The sequence below is a fragment of the Saxophila tyrrhenica genome, assembly GCF_035928015.1.
Source record: "Saxophila tyrrhenica strain CCFEE 5935 chromosome Unknown scaffold_13, whole genome shotgun sequence".
NCBI classification, from domain to species: domain Eukaryota; kingdom Fungi; phylum Ascomycota; class Dothideomycetes; order Mycosphaerellales; family Extremaceae; genus Saxophila; species Saxophila tyrrhenica.
In genome coordinates, this window is record NW_027041745.1 from 339,603 (window position 1) to 360,398 (window position 20,796).

At 53.7% G+C, this 20,796-nt stretch overlaps 8 protein-coding genes across 8 annotated transcripts; 4 read left to right on the top strand and 4 right to left on the bottom strand.

Moving 5' to 3' along the window:
* Position 1: 1 nt before the first annotated feature.
* On the bottom strand, positions 2-2,105 carry LTR77_008118 (uncharacterized protein; the record flags this gene model as incomplete). Its single annotated transcript, XM_064805352.1, has 4 exons — positions 2-126; positions 238-491; positions 709-2,015; positions 2,097-2,105. The coding sequence occupies 4 exons, from the start codon at positions 2,103-2,105 to the stop codon at positions 2-4; spliced, it is 1,695 nt and encodes a 564-aa protein (XP_064656457.1).
* Positions 2,106-2,717: 612 nt separating this feature from the next.
* LTR77_008119 (uncharacterized protein) lies at positions 2,718-3,055 on the top strand (the record flags this gene model as incomplete). The annotated part of the gene is made up of 3 exons (XM_064805353.1): positions 2,718-2,779; positions 2,839-2,918; positions 2,991-3,055. The coding sequence occupies 3 exons, from the start codon at positions 2,718-2,720 to the stop codon at positions 3,053-3,055; spliced, it is 207 nt and encodes a 68-aa protein (XP_064656458.1).
* A 36-nt stretch (positions 3,056-3,091) lies between these two features.
* Positions 3,092-3,906, top strand: LTR77_008120 (uncharacterized protein; the record flags this gene model as incomplete). Its single annotated transcript, XM_064805354.1, has 2 exons — positions 3,092-3,365; positions 3,416-3,906. The coding sequence occupies 2 exons, from the start codon at positions 3,092-3,094 to the stop codon at positions 3,904-3,906; spliced, it is 765 nt and encodes a 254-aa protein (XP_064656459.1).
* A 463-nt stretch (positions 3,907-4,369) lies between these two features.
* Positions 4,370-8,098, bottom strand: LTR77_008121 (uncharacterized protein; the record flags this gene model as incomplete). The annotated part of the gene is made up of 2 exons (XM_064805355.1): positions 4,370-6,016; positions 6,065-8,098. 2 exons carry the CDS (start codon positions 8,096-8,098, stop codon positions 4,370-4,372), a joined length of 3,681 nt encoding a protein of 1,226 aa, XP_064656460.1.
* A 638-nt stretch (positions 8,099-8,736) lies between these two features.
* LTR77_008122 (uncharacterized protein) lies at positions 8,737-10,622 on the top strand (the record flags this gene model as incomplete). Its single annotated transcript, XM_064805356.1, has 7 exons — positions 8,737-8,976; positions 9,037-9,104; positions 9,158-9,363; positions 9,416-9,590; positions 9,644-9,680; positions 9,733-9,930; positions 9,984-10,622. The coding sequence occupies 7 exons, from the start codon at positions 8,737-8,739 to the stop codon at positions 10,620-10,622; spliced, it is 1,563 nt and encodes a 520-aa protein (XP_064656461.1).
* Positions 10,623-11,166: 544 nt separating this feature from the next.
* On the top strand, positions 11,167-14,391 carry LTR77_008123 (uncharacterized protein; the record flags this gene model as incomplete). The annotated part of the gene is made up of 1 exon (XM_064805357.1): positions 11,167-14,391. One exon carries the CDS (start codon positions 11,167-11,169, stop codon positions 14,389-14,391), a length of 3,225 nt encoding a protein of 1,074 aa, XP_064656462.1.
* A 227-nt stretch (positions 14,392-14,618) lies between these two features.
* On the bottom strand, positions 14,619-15,639 carry LTR77_008124 (uncharacterized protein; the record flags this gene model as incomplete). Its single annotated transcript, XM_064805358.1, has 2 exons — positions 14,619-15,202; positions 15,423-15,639. 2 exons carry the CDS (start codon positions 15,637-15,639, stop codon positions 14,619-14,621), a joined length of 801 nt encoding a protein of 266 aa, XP_064656463.1.
* Positions 15,640-16,148: 509 nt separating this feature from the next.
* LTR77_008125 (uncharacterized protein) lies at positions 16,149-20,522 on the bottom strand (the record flags this gene model as incomplete). The annotated part of the gene is made up of 11 exons (XM_064805359.1): positions 16,149-16,986; positions 17,054-17,209; positions 17,264-17,793; positions 17,847-17,912; positions 17,980-18,089; positions 18,143-19,320; positions 19,370-19,426; positions 19,481-19,550; positions 19,601-20,130; positions 20,187-20,374; positions 20,430-20,522. The coding sequence occupies 11 exons, from the start codon at positions 20,520-20,522 to the stop codon at positions 16,149-16,151; spliced, it is 3,816 nt and encodes a 1,271-aa protein (XP_064656464.1).
* Positions 20,523-20,796: the final 274 nt, after the last annotated feature.

Genomic DNA, 20,796 nt, shown 5'->3' on the forward strand with positions numbered 1-20,796 from the left:
ATTACACCGCTTCTGGACCCGAGAAGAAGGAGTCCAAATGAGTGAAGAGGTCAACGTCCCTGGAAAAGTCTCCGCCTAAGGTCTCCCAGTCCAGATCGGTCCATGGCATCGGCCCCTCGCCTTCACCTGCAAAGGAGAGAGAGCTGTTAGCAGGCAGCTCGGCATTGCGGAGGAATGCATAAGGTCTCAGAGCGCCGTATCGCTTCCTGAAGCAGTCTTCTACCCAGCAATGCTTACCTGTATCACTGGTCGCTGTAATGTTATCGCCAATCGGCTCCTCTTCTGCTGCGAGTACGCGACGGGTCTCTTGCTGGAGCTCCTCCAAGATGATGCTATAACGTAGACTGGGTGCGTTAGATTGGGTTGCCTGAGCGAGGTGACGCTGCACAGTCTCTGCAAGATCGTACAGCTTGCCTTGCTCCGACTTTCTGTGGCTGTCACTCTGATCATTGTTGGGCTGAATCAAGTAAACGTAGATGACAGATAGCGCACTAAACGCCACGAACTATTGTCGGTCAGCTGATTATCATACAGCAATTATTGGGGTTGACCTTGCCTGTGTATACCAGAAAGCAGGAAACATGTGTTTGTCCTGCACAAAGTCCAAAATGAGCTCGAGAGCATCACGTGCTGCTGCTATGCATTTTTCGACCAATGGCTGTACTCCTAGGATTTCAGATGCGTCAGCATTTGCTTTCGAGGCCATACAGCAGCTGAAGGATGGCAGCATCATCACGCTCGACGGTATTTCCCAGAACTACACTCCTCCAGATGCTTCCAAGCTTACCGGGTTGTGTTTGATTTCGATGGAGAATCAAAGGCCTGTTCAGCAGCATAATAGCATGTGCACGTGCCAAACGCAGAACGGTATGCTGCCGTCGGAAGATGGGAATCAGGCTAGCTGGGTGTATCGCGCCGGAAAGAAAGACCGGGAGACGATCGCGCCACTGATTGATTTCACCGTTGAGCCTCCGGGCTGTTGCAATCTGTTGCTGCTCGCGTGGTCGCTGCACCGCATACTGTTCTCTGCAAGACTCTTTGACGATCCTCGCCAGCTTGGCATGACAAACAGATGCATCCATAATGGAATCTCGGGGAATGGTGTGGGTTGTGATTCCCTCGGCGGTAATATCGTCGTCGTTGACCGACTCTGGATGGAGTTGATCGATGTCATCGTCGTGTATCATCGTCGGACGGCCAAGCATAACGCTGAGATAGACGTCGAGAGTGAACGCGGACCAGAAGCATCTCCTGCGACATTCACGGACAATAGCATCTGATTGACTCACCATCTTCACTCGGCTCCGGTGCAAACCGAGGGCATGGACCAGCTGCACCGTCGTGCCAAACATGTACCAAGCACCGTTAAGCCTGGATGTGTTCAGGAGATACAGGACTGACGCCAGCCTGGCTTGTACAGACTCGATGCTGATGCGGCCGGTCTCGTCGCGGATCTTCTCTTGCGCTGCCTGATGGAAGCACTCTCCCGACTGCCATGTCTCCCAAGACTCTTCGACAGAAGTGTCGATTCTTGTGTGCGAAGAGTCTACGGCGTAGAGAGAAGCGGTTGCAAGTACCATCAAGACGATAGCTTGGCGGATAGGAGACAGTCTCTGTTCGCCGGTCGGATCTCGCTCCTGTGCGCGGTAGCTTTTCAGCCAACGCTGTACAGTTGGTTGATGAAGAAAGCGGTATGTTGGCGCGGCGAATTGGAAGTACCTCGCAAGAAGCTCCGACGTCCGAGTCTCATCTGGCAGCGTCACATTCGCGGTGTTTTGGATGGGTACCCTTCTGTCACCAGCAAGAAAGACCGGAGTGTCGTCTTGCGAGGCATCCTGACGTGATTCCAGGTCGATGTCCTGTCCAAAGCGCCTCCAAGCGCGCCGCAGGAATGAGTGGGAGGAGGTAGGGCCCAGATATTGCCCACTCGTTGGGGCTATGGCATCGCCGGCTGGCGAGCCTGTGCGAGACGTTTGAGCAGTGCCGATTATCTCTGGTCGCGACGGCGTCGCAAGCTGCAGAACAGATAGTCACCAGAGTCAGCGAGTGTCTTCAGGTTCGAGCAGATCCAAGAGGTCTTGCCAATCAATGCTTACCTCGTCCATACGGTTATCTGAGGACGGTCCGAGTTCACGAGAGTATCCCCCTTGCGCTCCAGCGGGTCGAGGCTCTGGCACCCTCCCTCTCGTATAGGCGGTCCGATATGAGCATGGCAATCCATTTCCGCTGCAAGCTGGACACGGTATCTCGCCCGTACAGCGACGTTTGCGCAGCTTGCAGTTGTCGCACGCTCGCGTGACCTTTTGGCGCTTTGGAGATCCATCAGAGCCTTCGAAGGATTGTGGGGACAGTATGTGTACACGTGCAGAGGCGGACATGTCGGGCATCTGAAAGAGACATGCCGGCGATGGCGAGGCTGAGAGATATATCCATCAGCCCATATCAGCTCAAACGGCGGAAACGAAATTGAATTTGGATATGTCTCCGGATGTGGAGAGTCCAAGATAGCGTCTTGGCGGTCCCACGGAAATGGAAGCTTCCGTCGCTAGGGGCGAAGATGCCCGTTCAATTAAAGATCCGGATGGTTCCCTTCTGTTGAACACAATCAATCTCAAAAGCCGATAACGGACTGAAAGTAACAAAAGGTGGCCTATCCGCAGGTCACAAGCAACAGCACAACGATACGTAGCCAAGAAACCGGTCCTCAGACGTCCACAATGCTTCCTGAACATTTCACTCTTAACACCGGGGCTCGCATTCCAGCTGTCGGGTTTGGAACGTAAGTGCTGCACGTCTCTCCCATGACATGTAGATTGAAAGTACTGATTGGCGGCTTAGTTGGCAGGCAGCTCCGCGTGAGGTCGAGAAGGCGGTAGAGGAGGCACTCAAGCAAGGCTATCGTCATATCGACTGCGCAGGTGAGTCCTCAGGCTGACTGCTGCAGCTCAATGGTGCAGTAAGCTGACGGCGGCCACGCCAGCAATCTATAGGAACGAGGCGGAGGTTGGAGCTGGGATCAGAAAGTCTGGCGTTGATCGAAAAGACCTCTTTTTGACCGGCAAGCTCTGGAATACAAACCATCGTCCAGAAGATGTCGAGGCAGCAGTGGACAAATGCAAGTCCTGAGATTCAGAGCGCCGGAATAGAGACTGACGCATCCACAGCCCTCAAAGACCTGGGAACCGACTACCTGGACCTGTATTTGATGCACTGGCCGGTCGCGTTTGCCGCAGGTGATAAATGGTTTCCATTGAACGACGACGGCGTCTTTAAGCTGGAAGAAATCGACCCGGCGGTGACGTACAAGGCCATGGAGAAGCTGCTATCGACTGGCAAGGTGAAGGCCATCGGGGTCTCAAACTTCAGTGGGTCTCAGAACGCCCTGCCACGAGTCTCCCGCTGACCATCTGCTCAGATATACGACGACTAGAAGATCTGCTGGGAAAGGTAGATGTCGTGCCCGCAGCAAACCAAGTGGAAGCGCATCCATATTTGCAACAGCCGGACCTCCTACGCTTCTGCCAGGATCACAAGATCCTCCTGGAAGCGTACTCCCCTCTCGGCAACAACCAAACTGGCGAGCCACGGACGGTGGACGACGCGGTAGTGCATGAGGTTGCGAAAGAGGTCGACATGGATCCAGGTGTTGTGCTTGGGAGCTGGGGGGTGCAGAGAGGTACGGTGGTCTTGCCGAAGAGCGTAACGCCGTCCAGAATCGCGTCGAATCTCAAGGTGAAAGAGCTTCCACAAGATGCTTACGAGACACTGAACAGCCTGGAAAGGCAGAAGCGTTTCAACCAGCCGCTGCGATGGGGTTATGACATTTTCCAGGAGGCTGGTGAAGACAAGGTCCGGCAGCTTGCTCAAGACTCTGCGGCGGAGAACAAGACCAAGTTTACCGTTTAGTTTTCCAGAATGTAATCGTCGATAGCATAGTAATGCATGAGTCGCTCTGCTGGGCTACAACGGTTCTCGTTGGCAAGCCATGGATAGGAGGTAAAGAGATCGAGTGTCCACGCCTTCAACGAGACGCCAAGTGTTTACCTCTAGCGCGTTCAGGTGCAGCATTTCATTGGCTCGCTTAGGCTCCAATCATCGTGTCTTTATACCAGCTCAGTTCCTTCTTCTGCACTATCGGCCTGTCTCCTTGAAACCGATCATCTTGCAACACGCAATCAAGCGATGTTGTTCTTGTCGACGTGAGAGATCTACAACAAGCCCAACTGGACGCATACACTTCGAGACAGCAAAGACACTCCTCGACGGTTGTTCAGGGGACAAGGACTCCTTCGTTGATTATTCGATGAGTTGCATACAGCATACGACGCTAAATAATGCCTGAGCTCACACTTCTACTGAAATACTCCATCTACAGCAGCGGTATGGCTTCCTTGATCAGTCCTTCGACCTCGTCTCGTACAGCCCGAGGCTCCCTCGCCGCATCAATCGAGAGCACGTCTACCTCATACTGCTTTGCCTCTTCGAGAAGGGATACTTGCGCATCGACCATCACCGGATCCATATAGTGACCTTCCCGTTTCGCCATGCGTGCTTTCAACTCGCCATTGCGATCAGTTTGCAACATCACAAAGAGCGTCTTGATGCCGGCCACTTCCTCCAATGTGCGAAGCTCGTCTCGGTATGCGCTGCGGAGCGCCGAGCAAGTGACCACCACGGCAGGCGCTCGAGTCGTGAGCAGCCGATCCATGACTGCGCCTCGAAGATGCGCCAGCCAGGAGAGTCTGTCGATATCATCCAAGGGAACGTGTTGCCGCATCTTCTCACGAGCCTGCCGAGAGTGCAACATGTCACCTTCGATGAAGGGGATGGAGAATGTTTCGCAAAGGGCTTGCGCCACAGTCGTCTTGCCGGAGCCACATGGACCACCAACGATGATTGCTGTGGGAGGCGCGACGACTTCAGGACCGGTCCACCACCTGGTCTTGAGGTGTACGATAATCTTACGCATGAGCTGTTCGTCGACAACGCCAGCGTTCTGCAAGGTGGGTGAATATGCTCGGGCCAGCTCAGTGGCGTGGGTCAGCGACTTCCGGGCCGAGTCGTTGTCATATTTACTGGCAAAGAAGTCTACGAGCTTGATCGGGGGGTTCTGCTGAGGGTTGGGGCTCGAAGCTCGCAGCCTCCGGATCCACTCGCGTTGGCCAACCTCCTCAAAGTCGAGCGCAAGTCGGAGGAGCGGCAGCAGATCGCGGGTCCAGTGGAATGCTTCATGATTGACAATGTTCATGCAGCCCGCTGGGGCTCCTGAGCAGGCGATCTCGATGCAAGCGTTAGCAACTTGATCGACAGGCAGCCACGCCGGACTCTCATCCAAGGTCGGTAGACATCCCACTGTCTTTGCCGTCTGGAAGATCATCGGAATGGCCTCGGTGTCATTCCACACTCCATGTCGCGTATCACCAATGATCTGGCCAACTCGCAAAACTCTGGCTTGAAGGCCAGTTTCGCTGGCGGCTATGTAGCAGAGATGCTCAGTCACAAGCTTGGACTGCGCGTAGCCCATACCTTGGGCATAGCTCAAGGACTCTGGTAATGCTTCCGGCACGGTAGGCCCAGGTGTTCTCGCAGTAGCACTGACAGAAGAGCAGAAGTTGAAGGCCGCTGGGTGGGATGTCTTGGTCTTGAGACACAGATCCATCAGGTTCCTGGCCCCAGCTATACAGTCAGATTCGAAACTCTCAAGAGCCTTGTTGAAGTTGACGCTCCAAGCCAGGTGGAGAACATGCGACACATGCGACAGCAGCTGGTCATATTGCTGGACGGAGAGCCCAAGGTTGTCTTTGCCAAAGTCTGCTGGCCAGGCCACGATCTTGGATCGCTGAGACAAGGTCAGCTCGTGGTATAGGCGTCGTTCCTGTAACGATCGACGGACGCGCGCCTCCGCTGATCGGATCGAAGATGCGCGAACGAGACAATAGACGGTCCGGACAGATCGTTGCGAGGCAAGTTTGGCTACAACATGAGCGCCCAACGAGCCAGTCGAGCCGGTGACGACCTGCAGTTGTTAGCCTCCCGTCAAGACCTACATCGATGCGTCACTTACAATATGCTTTCCAACAATCGTCTTCTCCACAGGCACATGCTGTGAAAAGTTTGAGTACTTCTGGATCATGTTGCGCATTCGATCCTCCACACCCAACTTCTCCATCGCTGGTTGGCCGGTCTGCAGACGGAGGATCTCGTTCGTCATCTGCTCCACCGTTGGGAAGTCGAAGACAAAGTTGCGGCCGATATTCTTGGCGTCGACTGCGAGGTTCTTGATGATGAATGAGCGGACTTGGATGGCTTGCAAGGAGTCCACGCCGAGGCTGAACAAGTCTGTGTCGTCCTTGATGGCCATGCCACTGGGAACACGCTTGAGGAACTCTGACCGCAGCATTTCCAAGAGCTTTTCGCGCGAAAGACGTAAGCTGCCGGACTGCTCGTCGGCATACATGTCGTCAATCTGGCTTGCGTAGCTCTTGTAAAACGCTGCTCGGATGACCGTACCCTTGTCCGTTCGGCGGTATTCGGCATCGCGAGGCAGGGTCCGAATCATGTCTCTGGTGAGATGCGAGTATGCGGGTACTGAAGCATTCATATTCAGAATAGCGGGCATAACAGCGTCGATGATCGCGGCATCTTCAAGGTCTGTTGTGGTAGCTGGCACGATAAAGGCACCAAGACGGGGCTTATTGGCGCCGAACACCACGGCTTCAGCAACATGTGGATTTTCTCGCAGCACCCCTTCGACCAGAAGTGGATTGGCCTTTTCTCCATTCTCCAGCACAATGGTGTCGTCCAGCCGGGCGTAGTACCTCCAAGCGTCCTCCAGCGTGGGATGCGGCTCGAATAGATCCTTGGTGGCGTAAGACCCGTCGTCACGATTAGTCGCCACCTTCGAAGGCCAGCCTTCAGTAACGACAAGTTCATAAAGGTTCGGACCTCGCAGCTCCATGCTCAGATACGGCTTGAAATGTGGAGGCACACGCAGCCAGTCCCATTGCTTGTCCTGTTGATGGTCGCGGAAAGACGTCATGAGCTGGCCAACTTCAGTGGCTCCGTAATGACCGACCAGGTTCACGCCGTTCTCCACCAGCTTGTCACCGATGGGCTTCGGACAGGCTGAACCGCCGAACATCACGATATCCAGCCGCGCTAAAGCCGCAAGCCCTTCGGTGCTCTCCGCGAGTAGCTTGAGCGCATACGGTACTCCATAGAGGATGGCGACTTCTGGATGACCTTGTAGTGTGGAGAGGAGATTTTGGCTTGCAAGCGGAAGTCGAGCATTGTAGATGTAGATATTTCGTCTGGAGTGGATGGCCCGGAACAAGCAGCAGATGCCGTGGTTGTGGTAAAGTGGCAGTGTGATGAAGCCCACCAAGCCAAAGTTCTGGGAGTATGTGTAGAGCGAAGCTCTGTGTGTCTGGTAGATTGGCTTGGGAAGGCCAGTCGATCCTGATGAGTGGATAATGAAGGAGATGTGCTCAGTCTCCCTTCGAGGCTCGAGAAGCGCGGGCTGCAACCGGGCGCCAGCAGGCAGACTCGTAGCATTGCAGATGGGAGCTGCCTGCACGTTGGGCAACTGTGCGACAACTGCTGTCGCTACCGCGGTGAACTGGTCGTGATACAGCAGCGCCGTAGCTTGCGTGCTACTCAACAGCGATTCGTGGGCTTCCTCAGTGATCCTCGTCGATAGCAGAAGTGCGGAATGTCCTAACCGAGAGATAGCGAGGAAGGATATCAGGTAACTCAGGTCTGACTGCCCGAGGATGCCGACAACTTGGACGGGATCATCTGATGTGACTCGTTGTCTGATTAAAGTGCTGTAGTGCACTGCTGCTCTCTCGACAAGCTCGTCCAGTTGTCTCGGGGTGTAGTCGACGTACGCAGTCCCCTGCTCTGGATACGACACGATGGGTTGATCGTGGCCAGACTGATGCGCTCGCAGTCGAATGAGTTCGTCAATAGTCCGCGGTGTGGCCTTTTCCAGATCTTCCTGAGGGCTGTCTGTTCGGCTTATCGATACTTCAACAGCGGTCTCGATGGGTTCTTTTGAAGGCCGGGCGGCCGGGATGTGATCCACTGCAGTAGCCATTGCACTATTCGTGGAGAGAGGAAAGAAGTGGCGGCAATGCTCAGAGCGGTACTAACAGTGATGATATAGTCACTCGTCCCATCCCTCGCCAGACCGATGATCTTTGGACCTGGCCAACTCCACAGACGTGTTGCATATCCGACGGCACAAGCTACGATGGACACCTCATGATCAGCCTCTCTTCGGCTTTTGCTTCTACTTCTCGTTTTCCCCACGAGACGATCGGAACCCAGGTTGAACCATTTTCAGGAGCCCTGGCAGCGGAGAAGAGTCTGGATATATCTCCGTGCCCGATCGAGTTTTCCGCGATTCCGCCAAGGAAACTATGCTCCAAGGCTATCCCATATCCAAGATTCCACGACTGATTGCTTGATCCATTGCCTCCCAGACGTCCTTGGCAAACACATCGGACTGCTGTACCGCCCATGCTTCGGTGAGCACATGGCGTTCCCAATGGACAATCGTCCCCAGACTGCTACTCCGCAAACGAAGCATGTGCGGAGAGTATATAGCTGCGGCGAGTATCTGGCTCGATACCTCTCTCACTCACGCCCAACAGCTTCATCCTCCATTCTCAGAGGTCTTCTGTCTACCACATCCTGCCTCATCCAACACCTGCCATACAGACTTCAATCATCATGGTGGGGCCCAACAAGGACCCCGTGTCCATCAGTGCCATTGGCAAGGACATTGAGAAGTCGAGCAAGGTTGAGGATGCCTACAACAAATACGCCAACGTCGGCTTCAGCGCGGAGGAGGCCGACTTCTTCGACAACTTCCCAGAAGAGAAGCATCGAAAGATGCTGCGCAAGATCGACTTCCGCCTGGTGCCTTGTTTGGCGCTCCTCTACCTCTGCGCCCACATCGACAGGGCAAACGTTGGTCTTCCAAACTTTTGTCTCGGTCCGTAACACGATGGCTGATGCTTCGTCCTTTAGATCGGAAATGCGAAGATCGAAGGCATGCTCGAGGAGTTGCGCATGGAGGATATCCAATACAACATTGCGTACATTTATCATTGTACCCTTCCCAGGGACGTCTGCTGACCATATCGGCCAGTGTGAGCGTGTTCTTCGTCCCGTATATTTTGCTGGAGGTCCCTTCGAACTTGCTTCTCAAGAGGTTCAAGCGACCGTCAACATACCTCGGGATTCTAGTCACTTGCTGGGGCATCGTGATGACCTGCACCGGGTTCGTGAAGAACTTTGGCGGTCTGCTGGCTTGCCGTCTTATCCTCGCGGTCTTTGAGTCGGGCTTCTTCCCAGGTGAGCGGAGCTGACGCCATCAACACAGAAGTGCTGCTGACAAACTACACAGGCGCTGTCTATCTAATCACACGTTGGTATGCTCAGCGTCAACTCCAGCTTCGGGTTGCCTTGTTCTATTGCGCCAGCGCTCTGAGCGGTGCCTTCTCTGGCTTGCTCGCTTTCTGCATCGCCAAAATGGACGGCACTGGAGGCATCTCTGGATGGGCATGGATCTTCATTCTCGAGTAAGTCAACTTTATGCTCAGCTTAGAGAAAGCTCCGCTGAGTCGTTTTGCAGAGGGATTGCTACGGTCTTCATCGGCGCTGCTACTTTTGTAAGTCTGCATACTATATCAACGCCTTGGGTGTAACGCTCACAGCAATCAGCTCGTCCTACCCGACACCCCAGAGCTCTCTTGGAAATGGCTCAACGCTGAGGAGATCCGGTACCTCGAGCTCCAAACTGTTATCAAAGAAGGTGGACGCTTCCATGAAGGCGAAACCAAGGACAAATTCAAATGGGTGTACCTGAAGGATCTCCTGATGGACCACAAGGTCTGGCTCCAAGCCTACATCCTTTTCACCGTGAGTCTTTGCTGCCCTTCGATGACGGACGCACATCTGACACATCATCCTAGGCTTCCGTCTGCGCATATGGACTCAAATTCACGATGCCGTCTATCACACTTTCGATGGGATTCACCAGCGCCCAAGCCCAGCTCCTCACCATTCCACCATACGTCGCAGGCGCCATTAGCGCCATCACCTTCAGTTTGTTCTCCGACCGAGCTGGCTGGCGGTTCCCCTTCGTCGCAGGTCCGCTCTCCATCATCGTGGTCGGCTTTGCCATCCTTCTTCCCCTCGCTCCGAACATCACGAACGAGATCGCCGGCTGCTACATCGGTGTGATGCTTATATGCATTGGCCAATACCCAACCAACCCTGCCGGCAGTGCATGGATCTCCGGTAACCTGGCCGGCGACACCAAGCGGGCGATGGGCATTGCATTGAACATTTGTCTCGGCAACTCAGGCGGCCTTCTGGGATCATACATGTTCTTGGACAGCGAAGAAGAGGAGGGTTATCCGACCGGGTTCGCGATTGGCATCTCGCTCGCTGGGCTTGCGGTGATCGCCTCCGCAGTCCTTGAGTGGTCATACTGGAGCGCAAACAAGAAGAAGGCCGCGTTGGATGAGGATGAGATTCGAAGGCAGTACACTGACGATCAGCTTCTCAGGTTGGGTGACAAGAGCCCCTTGTTCAAGTACAAGCTCTAAAATGGGACGAAGCAACGACAGGAAGATGTGGTGATGATGATATGTAGCCGTCGGTACTCAGCGTTTGAATACGAAGCCTGCTCAGTCGCTCCAACGGAGTTGGGTGCGTGTTGTACTTTCGATGGGGTCTCTCGCAAGACAATGTCCAAGTCTCCTTCTAAACCTCCTCTTCATCATGATAGCTGGGTGAATTGTCATGATGTTGAGAAGCATGCTCTTCTGATCGGGATCCTTGTCTCCCCAACAGTGCCGCATATCATAGTAAATTTCACATTTGAGACTGACAAGCACACGCTCAGTCCACTTCAGTCAACCAGCCATCCACGCGGCACCGTAGCAGCATTACTGCAGTGTAGTTCGACGGCATCATCCGAATCATCTTTGACATCGGAACTCCCATCCCAAATCTTATCGTAGATAAGATCGGGGCTTGGCAGATACTTTACTATTCGCCTCTAGTGCCAAATGTCACTTCGACAGGTAGATTACAAGCCAAATCTCAGGTCGCTACCGCTCTAGAGAAGACAGACTGATTATTTCACACATGGACAGGCGTCCAGTGCCGAAGTTTGGGAGCTTCAAACCGAGGGCTACGGTGAAACAGTCTGACCCAAATCAGCCCCCTGCACAAGAAAGACCCAAGCATGGTTCGAGGGAGAGAACACCTCCGAGAGATCACGAGCGCAAGCGACGAATGGACCGTAACAACTACGATCGGCACCACAGACCAAAGGAGCGCGAACGACCAAGGAATGAAGGCCATGCACGCCACTCTCCGAGCACCAAGATCCAATCTTCTACTTCAGGGCTGGCCAAGAACGAGTTCGAGGGGAGCAAATATTTTATCGTCGACCGCCGGGGGGACCTAAAGAATATCGAGTTTGGCCGTCTCCACCGCTACTCTGTGCCCAGCTATCATCGAGTCGGCAGCGGGAGAGTCTTAGGCCATGCTGCTGGATCAAAAATCGATCGGAAGGAGAGCACAGAAAGCGCAATTGTTCTCGCTGCACGAGACTCATCTGAACATTCCGCTCGACCTTTGACCGACCCGAAAGCAAGGACGAAGAAGGGAGAACGGGCACTGAAGCTGGTCTTATCGGATGCACCTATCGCTCCGCTTGACGAGATCGACAGCGACTTCATTCAACTTTCTAAAAGTTCTGGTCCTTTGAAGCGCAAGCGGGACTTGGACGAGGACAATGCCGGCAACGTCGAGGTCGACTACCGTTCCATTGAAGGCAAGGCGAAGGAGCCCACCCAGCCGGATGATCAAGATCTCGAATTTGAAACTGATTCAGATGTTATTGAGCCCGAAGATATGGCCGTTGTTGAAGCTCGCAACAAGAGCGCAGAACTGTCACGTAGGACGAAGGAGGATCCAAAGAACGTGGATGCCTGGCTAGAACTGGTTCGGCATCAAAGCCGAGTAGTCCACCCAAAAGCAGACCATGCTTCTCTGAGCAATGCAGAGAGTCGCACGCTGGCAGACATGCGGGTGTCAATATACGAGCGAGCACTGAAATATGTTGTGGTCGGGACGAGCGGCTACGAGGACTTGTGGCTTGGTTTATTGAAAGAAGGTGCCATCCTTTGGGAGACTTCTAAACTCAATTCCAAATGGGAAACAGCGCTGGAAGACTGTCCAAGCAGTATCTCACTCTGGGCCCGGTACCTTGAGTTTCTTCAGACGAACGCTACGTCGTTCAGCTTCTCAAACTGCAAGGAGGCCTACGTGCAGTGCCTTGGTGTCCTCGACAGTGTAGACCCAATCTGGAACGAGACCAGAGCTTCCGCAAAGATTGACACATTCCTACGCTTGGCCGGCTTCGTGAGGGACGCTGGCTTTGACGAACTTGGCTATGCATTGTGGCAGATTTTACTGGAATACCACTTCTTCCGGCCTCCGAATTTAGCCTCCGACAAAGAGGCCGAACTCGCGGCGCTCGAAGAATGGTGGGAAGCTGACGTGCCGAGGATTGGCGAGAACGGTGCTCTTGGCTGGGACCAATTCTATGCAAGCGGCAATGTCGCTGATGGCAAGCGCCTAACACGGTTGCCACTCAGCGGCAGGAATACGGCGGGGTCTTCGCTGCAAGCCCGGCTGAAATGGGAGGCAGAGGCAATTTATAAGCTGCATCTCCCTGCGGCCACGGAGGATGAAGAAGTCGACGATCCTTACCGACATGTCTTGTTCTCAGATGTCCAAAAAATTGTCACGCCTATGCTATCGGGATTAGCAGGACGGGTCGTCCTCGAAGCGTTCCTGTGCTTCATGCAGCTACCAGCTTTATCTTGCGGGGCTGATGGAGATATCCTCGCTGTGAAGTGGGAAGCTGATCCTCTTATTCGAATGGGCCACAGTGGTCGTAGCGGGTCCGTCGGTGAAGCATCTGCTTCGCCCACCACAGTTTATCCGGCAATTTGGAGGCAGTGCTGGACATCATACGACCTCTTCTCCACTGACCACTTTGCAACACTCAGCGAAGATGCTGCATGTTTCGTCGAGCGTGTTTTCGCTGCAGTCCTCGGCCACTCAGAGGATGAACATCTCGCCGAATACTACCTCGCTTTTGTCCTTCATCATGATCCTGATTCCGCGGCGAAGCATGCGAAGCGTCTACTCAAGGCTTCTCCAACAAGCTTGAAACTCTATAACGCTTACGCCTTTATCGAAGCAAAGCTCGGTAGAATGGAGAAAGCAGTCAGTGTGTGGAAGGCCGCGCTGGCGGGCAGAGTCCACAATGGCGACACGTACGACGTAGATGCCACTCTGCTCTGGCATAGCTGGATGACTTTCTCCTTGCACAGCGGCAACGAAAACGAAGCGTTGGCCGTCATCCTCGGCATGGCCAACGGCAATACTACGGCGCCGAGTATGCTCCTTCCGGCGCCCGAAAATGTTTCTGCTGCACAGTGTCTGAAAGCCACGCGCCACCTTGCGGAAGGCTTCAGTGTCATGCTTTCAAGGCACAATCATCCGCATGCAGTTCAGTATGTCGACTGCTTGCTTTGGCTCACCTACGTGACCGCCGACTGTATCGCCGTTGATGCCGCTCTCTCAATCTTCACAGAGTATGCCAGTAAGCTGTCTCTCTCCTCCGGGACATCACATGCAGGGGTTGAACTGCTACACCAGGCAAAGGCAAGACTCATCGTGTACCATATCGACAAAAAGCGACCATACAAACCTGCATTCCTCCGCTCTGAACTCACCTCCAGCATGACACACTGCCCAGAAAACAGCATTTTACATTCCGCACTGTCAACCGTGCGTGGTCAAACTGTCATCGACGATCGACTGCGAGATGCTGCTCAGATGAAGCTGGTTTCTGGAAAACACGAGCTCGGGCTTATATCTTCAGGTCACAGAATTGACGAAGAAGTAAGAAGATTCAACAATGGAGCTGCAACATCACACTCTGTGCGATCAGCTTTCTCCTCCGCTCTCCTCGACAGTGGCAGCGCTGTCAAGCCCTCGACCGCTCTCTGGAATATGTGGCTGGATTTTGAGTTTCGAGTATCCGTGAAAAGCAGGTCACTCAACAGTCGATTCCGCGGCAAGCGAACATTAAGCCAAAACGATACGCTTCAACTGAAGAAGGTCTTCTATAACGGCATGCGACATTTGCCGTGGAGTGCGATTTGGGTTGTTCGCGGCCTGGATCTCCTCGTCGAGCTCGGTGGGGTAGAAGATGAAGAGTGTCAGCGAGTTCTTGAAGTGTCTGAGGAGAGGGAGCTGAGGATGCGCTACTTGTCCGGTGAGCTTTGAGGCATAAAGGCATCCGCAGAAGCCGTGAGCCACGCTTGATTTGAGGACCAGAAGGCTCTTTGTAGCGCTGATGCAGCCCAGCGTAGTCATTGATTGCGTTGCACACCTGGACCTGGCACTGTGGTGAAGACTGCGTGACCGTCCGATACACTATATATACAATTAAGCTACCAGAGCTGACTATGCAGCCAGCCTTAGCATGAGCACCTCTATACCATCCCACATGCTCATCCCTTCCGCTGTGCCTGGAGGGCATCGACGCGCCTATCCTCGAGAGCGCGGGAACGCAGCAGCCCGCGTTTCAGGTCTCGAAGATCGCTTTTACACTCCTTGGTCATATCGTCATCCTCGCCCCCGGTTATCGTCAACAATCTCACAGCTTCCTCCAGATTGGGCTGCGCCTTTTCGGCGTCCCCTTCTTCGCCGTAACGGAAGCCAAGCATGAACCTCACCTGAGCCTTGTAGAGCTGCATGGCTGGTTCTTGATCGCATAACTGCACCATGCGCTCCATCAACCGGATCTGTTCTTTGATCGGTGTGCTTGACAGTTCGGGAGCACCGTTAGAGTGCAGCTTAGTCACGATTTTCCACAGGCCATCCAGCTCGATTCTGCGAAATTCACTTTCATTGAAGTATTCGGTACCTGGAACGCAGGCCGCACAGGTACAAACGAAACCGTACGAACAGATTTGTTCCTTTCGCATGTCGTATGGTTGCATTTCCCTCACATACGGGACCAAGATCTCTGCGCCTGCAGGTATGTCTCTTCTTGCTCGTAGGAACAAATCTTGTCTCTGATCCCAGTCGTGAACTGCATTCGGTACACAGCTGTGATTGACTCGACTAGTATCCCGAGAACTTCATGAAAGCCTCGTATATATCTGGACCAGGAACCTCGTGGGGATGGTCGTCAGTCGAAGATTTTAAGTCGCTTTCAATTGTTGGCGATCCAAGTGTCAACATCGTCCGCTCCGAGATAACGACTTCACCCGCAGGAATGAAACGGGTAGAAAACATGCCTTTACCCCTACCGTTACCTGCGGCGACGATTGGCGAAGCCTTGATCTCCCAGGAGCGTCCGGCAGCTGTGTCCGGACTACCTTCCAGGTTGTGGGAACTGCTCTGCGACGAAGTGCTTGATGGTCGGGATTGAGCTCTGTTGGATCCAGTGGCATCTATGGATACACGCTGCTCTGCCCGACCTCTACCATTCTCAGTCTCCCAAGTCGTGCTGCTGTTGGAGGACATGATGCTCAAAACGGCTGGGCCGAATGGGATTTTATACTCGAGAAGGCTGATCGTCCCTTGATTAATAGGTCTGTGGAAAATATGGTGGATGTCTTGAGCAACTGCCGTTTCAACGCTGTGTAAGAATCCTCGACTATGCATAGCAAACGCTTGGAGTCGCACTGCAGTCATGTTGATTACGACAGAGGGCACACCAGTCCTCATGGAAGCAAAAATGCATGCCAGCAGCGCGGACGTATTTTAACGACTATAGTCAACGCTGACTCTGACAGCGAACTTCCGAACAACTTGCCCTCCGAGGCGGCAGTGCATCCGGGCGGCGTCGCAGCGGTAGACGGTCTCTAACGATACGATCGGCGAAGCTGTAGACCATCCATCAATTGGCTGTACCTCTGAATGACAGTATCGCTCAATGGGAACTTTATGGGAGGTGGTTGACCTCAGCTGATCCAACAAGGCGAGAGTGTAGATGGTATTAGGCCCGAGCGGCGACGAAAACCTTCCAAGTATCACTCTAGCACCGCATCAAGCGCCTGTCCCTGGCACATCTCGTAGTACACACCTCGCTCTGCTAGAAGCGCCAAATGGGTGCCCGCTTCTATGATCCTGCCGGCTTGGAAGACGTAAATGCAGTCCGCGTCTTTTACCGTGCTCAGTCGATGCGCCACGGCGATGGTGCTCCGTCTCCCGTCCTTCGCAGCCTCCATCAACGCCGCTTGGACGACCTTCTCGCTCTCGGTATCCAGAGCCGAAGTCGCCTCATCGAGCAATAGAATCTGTGGATCCCGGATAAGTGATCTTGCGATGGCGACTCTCTGCCTTTGACCACCAGATAGCTGCGCGCCTTGATGTCCGAGCGAAGTTTGTAGTCCTTCCGGAAGAGAGCGGACAAAGTTCAGAACGTTTGCGTCTTTCAAAGCTTGCTCAACTTGCGCCAAGGTTGGCTCACCAATTTCAACTGCTCCCATGGCGACGTTGTCGTGAATGCTGCCCGAGTACAAGACAGGTTCTTGTTGCACGAGTGCCAGTGTGCGACGATGTTGACGAACGCCGATGTCGGTAATGGGCCGTCCGTTGACTGCTATGAACCCAGCGGTGGGATCATAGTAGCGCGCAAGCAGAGATATCAGGGTCGACTTGCCGCAGCCGGATGGTCCAACGAAGGCGACAAATTTGCCTGCGGACACTTGGACGTCAATGCCCTTGATCACCTTGGCTTGCGGCCTCGAGGGATAGGCGAACTCCAAAGCCTCACACGTGACGGACAATGGCTGACCGCGCTCTTTCTCATCTAGTGCTGGTGGTAAATCACCGCCGTCTTCAATCTTTGGGAGTCGATTTCGCAGCCTGGTGATTCCAGATTGCAACTATTAGCGAAAATCGGAAGGAGGAAAGCAATGCTTGTCAGACTCACCAGAACATGTAGTTTGCCGCCTTGGTGGCTTTCGTGATGCTAGAAGTGTACTGGAAGAACTGTGCTGCATTTTCTCCTCCCAGGATGACAGCCACGAAAACGACGAAGAACTTGCCAGTACTGTATTCACCAGTGGAGACTAGCTTCCCGCCGTACCTGCAAGTCTGGTCAGCAACGGACGGAATCCCTTTAGAAGATTTTCAAACTCACCAGAAACCCAAGGCCATGGCCAAAAAATTGATCGACTGCGTCACAGAGTACCAAAGCATGGTCCAAACGAGTGCCTTGGCAGATTTACCAGCGACATCAGAGAGCCTTTCGTCGTATTGCCGCAACACAGTCTTCTCGAGTGTCAACGACGCTACAGTGCGTATCGCAGCAACAGCTTCGGCAGCCAACGCGGAACTGCTGGCGAACCTTTTCACAGTGTCGTTGGCGAGCTTAGTATCGAGCCGGACACGTGCGTAGCCGCTGGCCAGCATGGGTGGGAGGGCAGCGAAGGTACACACAAGGCCGAGCTTCCAGCCGTAGGCAACGCCTAGGATGGCGCATGCGATGACTGTGACCACGTTGTTCAAGATAATGCCACTGTTGAATCCAAGAGCTTCAGTCAGATCGGTAGGGTAGGTCGACAATCTGGATGTGATGGCTCCAGTGGCGTTAACCTCTTGGTCGAAGAACGTCGAATCCTGCTTCGCGGTGTTGTTGAATAGCTCCAATCGATGACGATGTGTAATTTTCTGAAAGTTCAATTGTCAGAAATATGAGCACAACCGCAATAGGAGTCACCGACCTGCGCGATGATGTTGGTCATTATCCCAATCGTGAAGTAAATTGCGAGATTTGCAAGTGCGACCACCTGTAAGAGCAGAAGAGGAGAAGGTTAGCACTTCCACGTTGAGAAGGTAGTCAGAAAGGAGGCCTACGAAGAACATCAAGGCCCAAAAGGATGCTTCGTCCACGGCAGCTTGGCCGCGCAATTGGAAAGTGCCGAACATGCGCGAAAAAAGGACTGCTAACGCAGGCCAGGTGCCACCTTTGGAATTCGTCAGTTGCCACTCGTATGGTCGCTGAGATGCCCTAGCTCACCTGCACACAAAGAAGCCAAGCCCAGTAAAGAGTAGAAGGGCCAAAGGTTGCGCTGCTCGCCGACCAGCAGAATGAGACACTTGATCAAGCTGTAACCCATCGTCTCGTGCCTCTCACCACTCTGCCCGTCGTCTTCGCGGTCGACCTGGCCAGTGTACTTACGGTCCAGCTTCTCCAAGTCGTATTCAGCTTTGTCGGTAGCCTGGTGATCCGCCAGTCGCTCGTCGGGGGGGATCTCTTCGGTGGGGCCTTGCTCGAGGTTCTGAGCACGGACAAGTCTCGCATAAGCACCATTCATCTCCATCAGGGCTAAGTGAGTCCCTTGCTCCACTATCCTGCCCTGTGATATGACAGCGATATTGTCTGCCCTCTGGACCGTTGAGAGCTTGTGTGCAATCACAAGCGTGGTACGGCTTTTGCTGACATTGTCCAAAGCTTGCTGGACGATCCTCTCAGCTTTGGGGTCCAGGCTGCTTGTGGCTTCATCAAGGAGGAGCACTTTCGGGTCGGAGCAGACAGCTCTTGCAATTGCAATTCTTTGCTTCTGACCACCTGAAAGCATCCTTGCACGCTCGCCAATCTCGGTCAGGTAGCCTTGCGGTAGCTCTTCGATGAAGTCGTGAGCAAAGGCAGCCACGCAGGCCTCTCGAACCAGCTTCATCTTTTGCTCGGGAGATTCGCTCTCATGCTCCGTACCGATGAGTCCGTGGCAGACGTTGTCGAACACGGTGCCACTAAAGAGCACAGGCTCTTGTTGTACTATTTGCACTCGGTTTCGTAGCCATTGTACGTCCAAATCCCGAATATCTTGCCCATCCAGATATATGCCTCCGTCCGTATGATCATACCACCGCTCCAACAATCCAACGATTGTACTTTTCCCGCACCCACTAGCGCCGACAAGTGCTGTGGTCTTGTTCGCGGGGATGTCAAGGGTGAGATCGTTGAGGACCTGAGTATCCGGTCTTGCTGGGTATGCAAAAGACACTCCTCGTACTTCAATCTTCCCCTCGCAGTTGGCTGGTTTGGCTCCTGCGTCAGAATGGGGATTGATGGCAGATCGCCTGTCGATCACAGCGAACAGCTCGCTAGCGGCTGTGACGGCTTTTGAAACATCCATCACCTGGAAAGCAATCTGCGACAACGAAGTCGATGCTAGGACGACGGCAAAGATGACACTATCTCTTTGTTAGCATTGAACTGGCATGCACTTCCAACTTCGCTTACGTGACAATCTTCCCCGTCTGAGTGATCTCCCCAGAGGCATACATACGAACGCCCTGCCTGTGGCTTAGATTAGTACTGTCCGCGAGACGGTTGGGGAGCATGTGGACTCACCAGAACGCCAGAGCGTATCCAGAGTATACGCAGAAGAACTGCGTAGAGAAGAGTATACCATAAACGGGACCTGTCGTCTTGGTAAGTAAAGACTCTACTTGCACTGATGACCACACTGACTCTTCTTCATGCCTTCCTTCTCCCCCTCCGCAAGATGCTTGTCGTATCGCTCGCTCATGAGTGGTTGCAGCCAGAAAGCCTGTACAGTCGGGATGGTCGCGAACATTTCCTCCGCAAGCAGAGAAGCTCGAGAGTACGCCGCCATCACTCGAGCTTCGATGGGAGCGTCAATGGCAAAGCAGAGGACAGTGGCCACCATGATCACGGGTACAATGGCAAAGGTAATGAGGGTGAGTTTCCACTGCACGACAAAGGCAACAACGAAGGCTGCAAAGAACAGCGAGACGTTGGATACCGTCAAAGTCAATTTCTCCGAGATGCCGTTGTTGATAATGTTGGCATTTTGTGTAACTTTGATGGACGGAGAGCCGGCGTCATTCGCCTCGAAGAAGCTTATCTCCTGTCGTAGAAGGCTTTGCAGGAAGTCAAGACGGAGGGCCTTCGTTGTTCGGATCGCCGCGAGTGAAGAGAACAAGCTGTGGATGTAGCTGAGCGCGAACTTGGCGATGAACAGGTAGACAAAGTACAGCCTGCGAAAGGGTGTCAGTCAAGTAGTAGAAAGAAATGCAATTCCAAGACAACGTACGCCAGCCGATCGACTTCATGCATGTAGTCCGCAGGAGAAGAGTTGCCGCTGGCAAATCGTGTAAATGTTGTGACGAATTGGCCAAAGACGATGTTCATGAGGGGCAGAGTGGTCCCAGCGGCAATGGCGGCGATGAAGGATACGAAATAGAGGGTCCGGCTGGTGCGGTCGGCGTAGGAGAACACACGCTGCCATGTATCAGCCAAACCAAGTCATAACGCCATATTGATGGGTACTACTTACGAGGTAGCTCTTGATACCGGCGGGCTTTGCCGGTTCGTTGTCCACGTCGGAGGTGTCGCTCCCGTCGCCCTTAGTCTTGCTTTTGGACTTCATGGTGGGTAGTGTTGGCAATTACTCGAAGGGAGGACTAGGAGGACACGAAGGACGAAAGGGTTGTGCCGATGAGCTGTTTTGAAGAAGGAGTGGACTGTTTACTTAACTGCTCATACCTACGGGCCCCGCGGCCACCGATGGGCGCACATACTTGCAACTGCTGCTGCCAATCGATGCAGACTGTGCCATACGCTAGAGATTGATCCGCTCGCTATATCGTGAGTCGCGAGCAACCGGCGGTGAATGCGAGGATGAAATGACATCCAGGTACTAA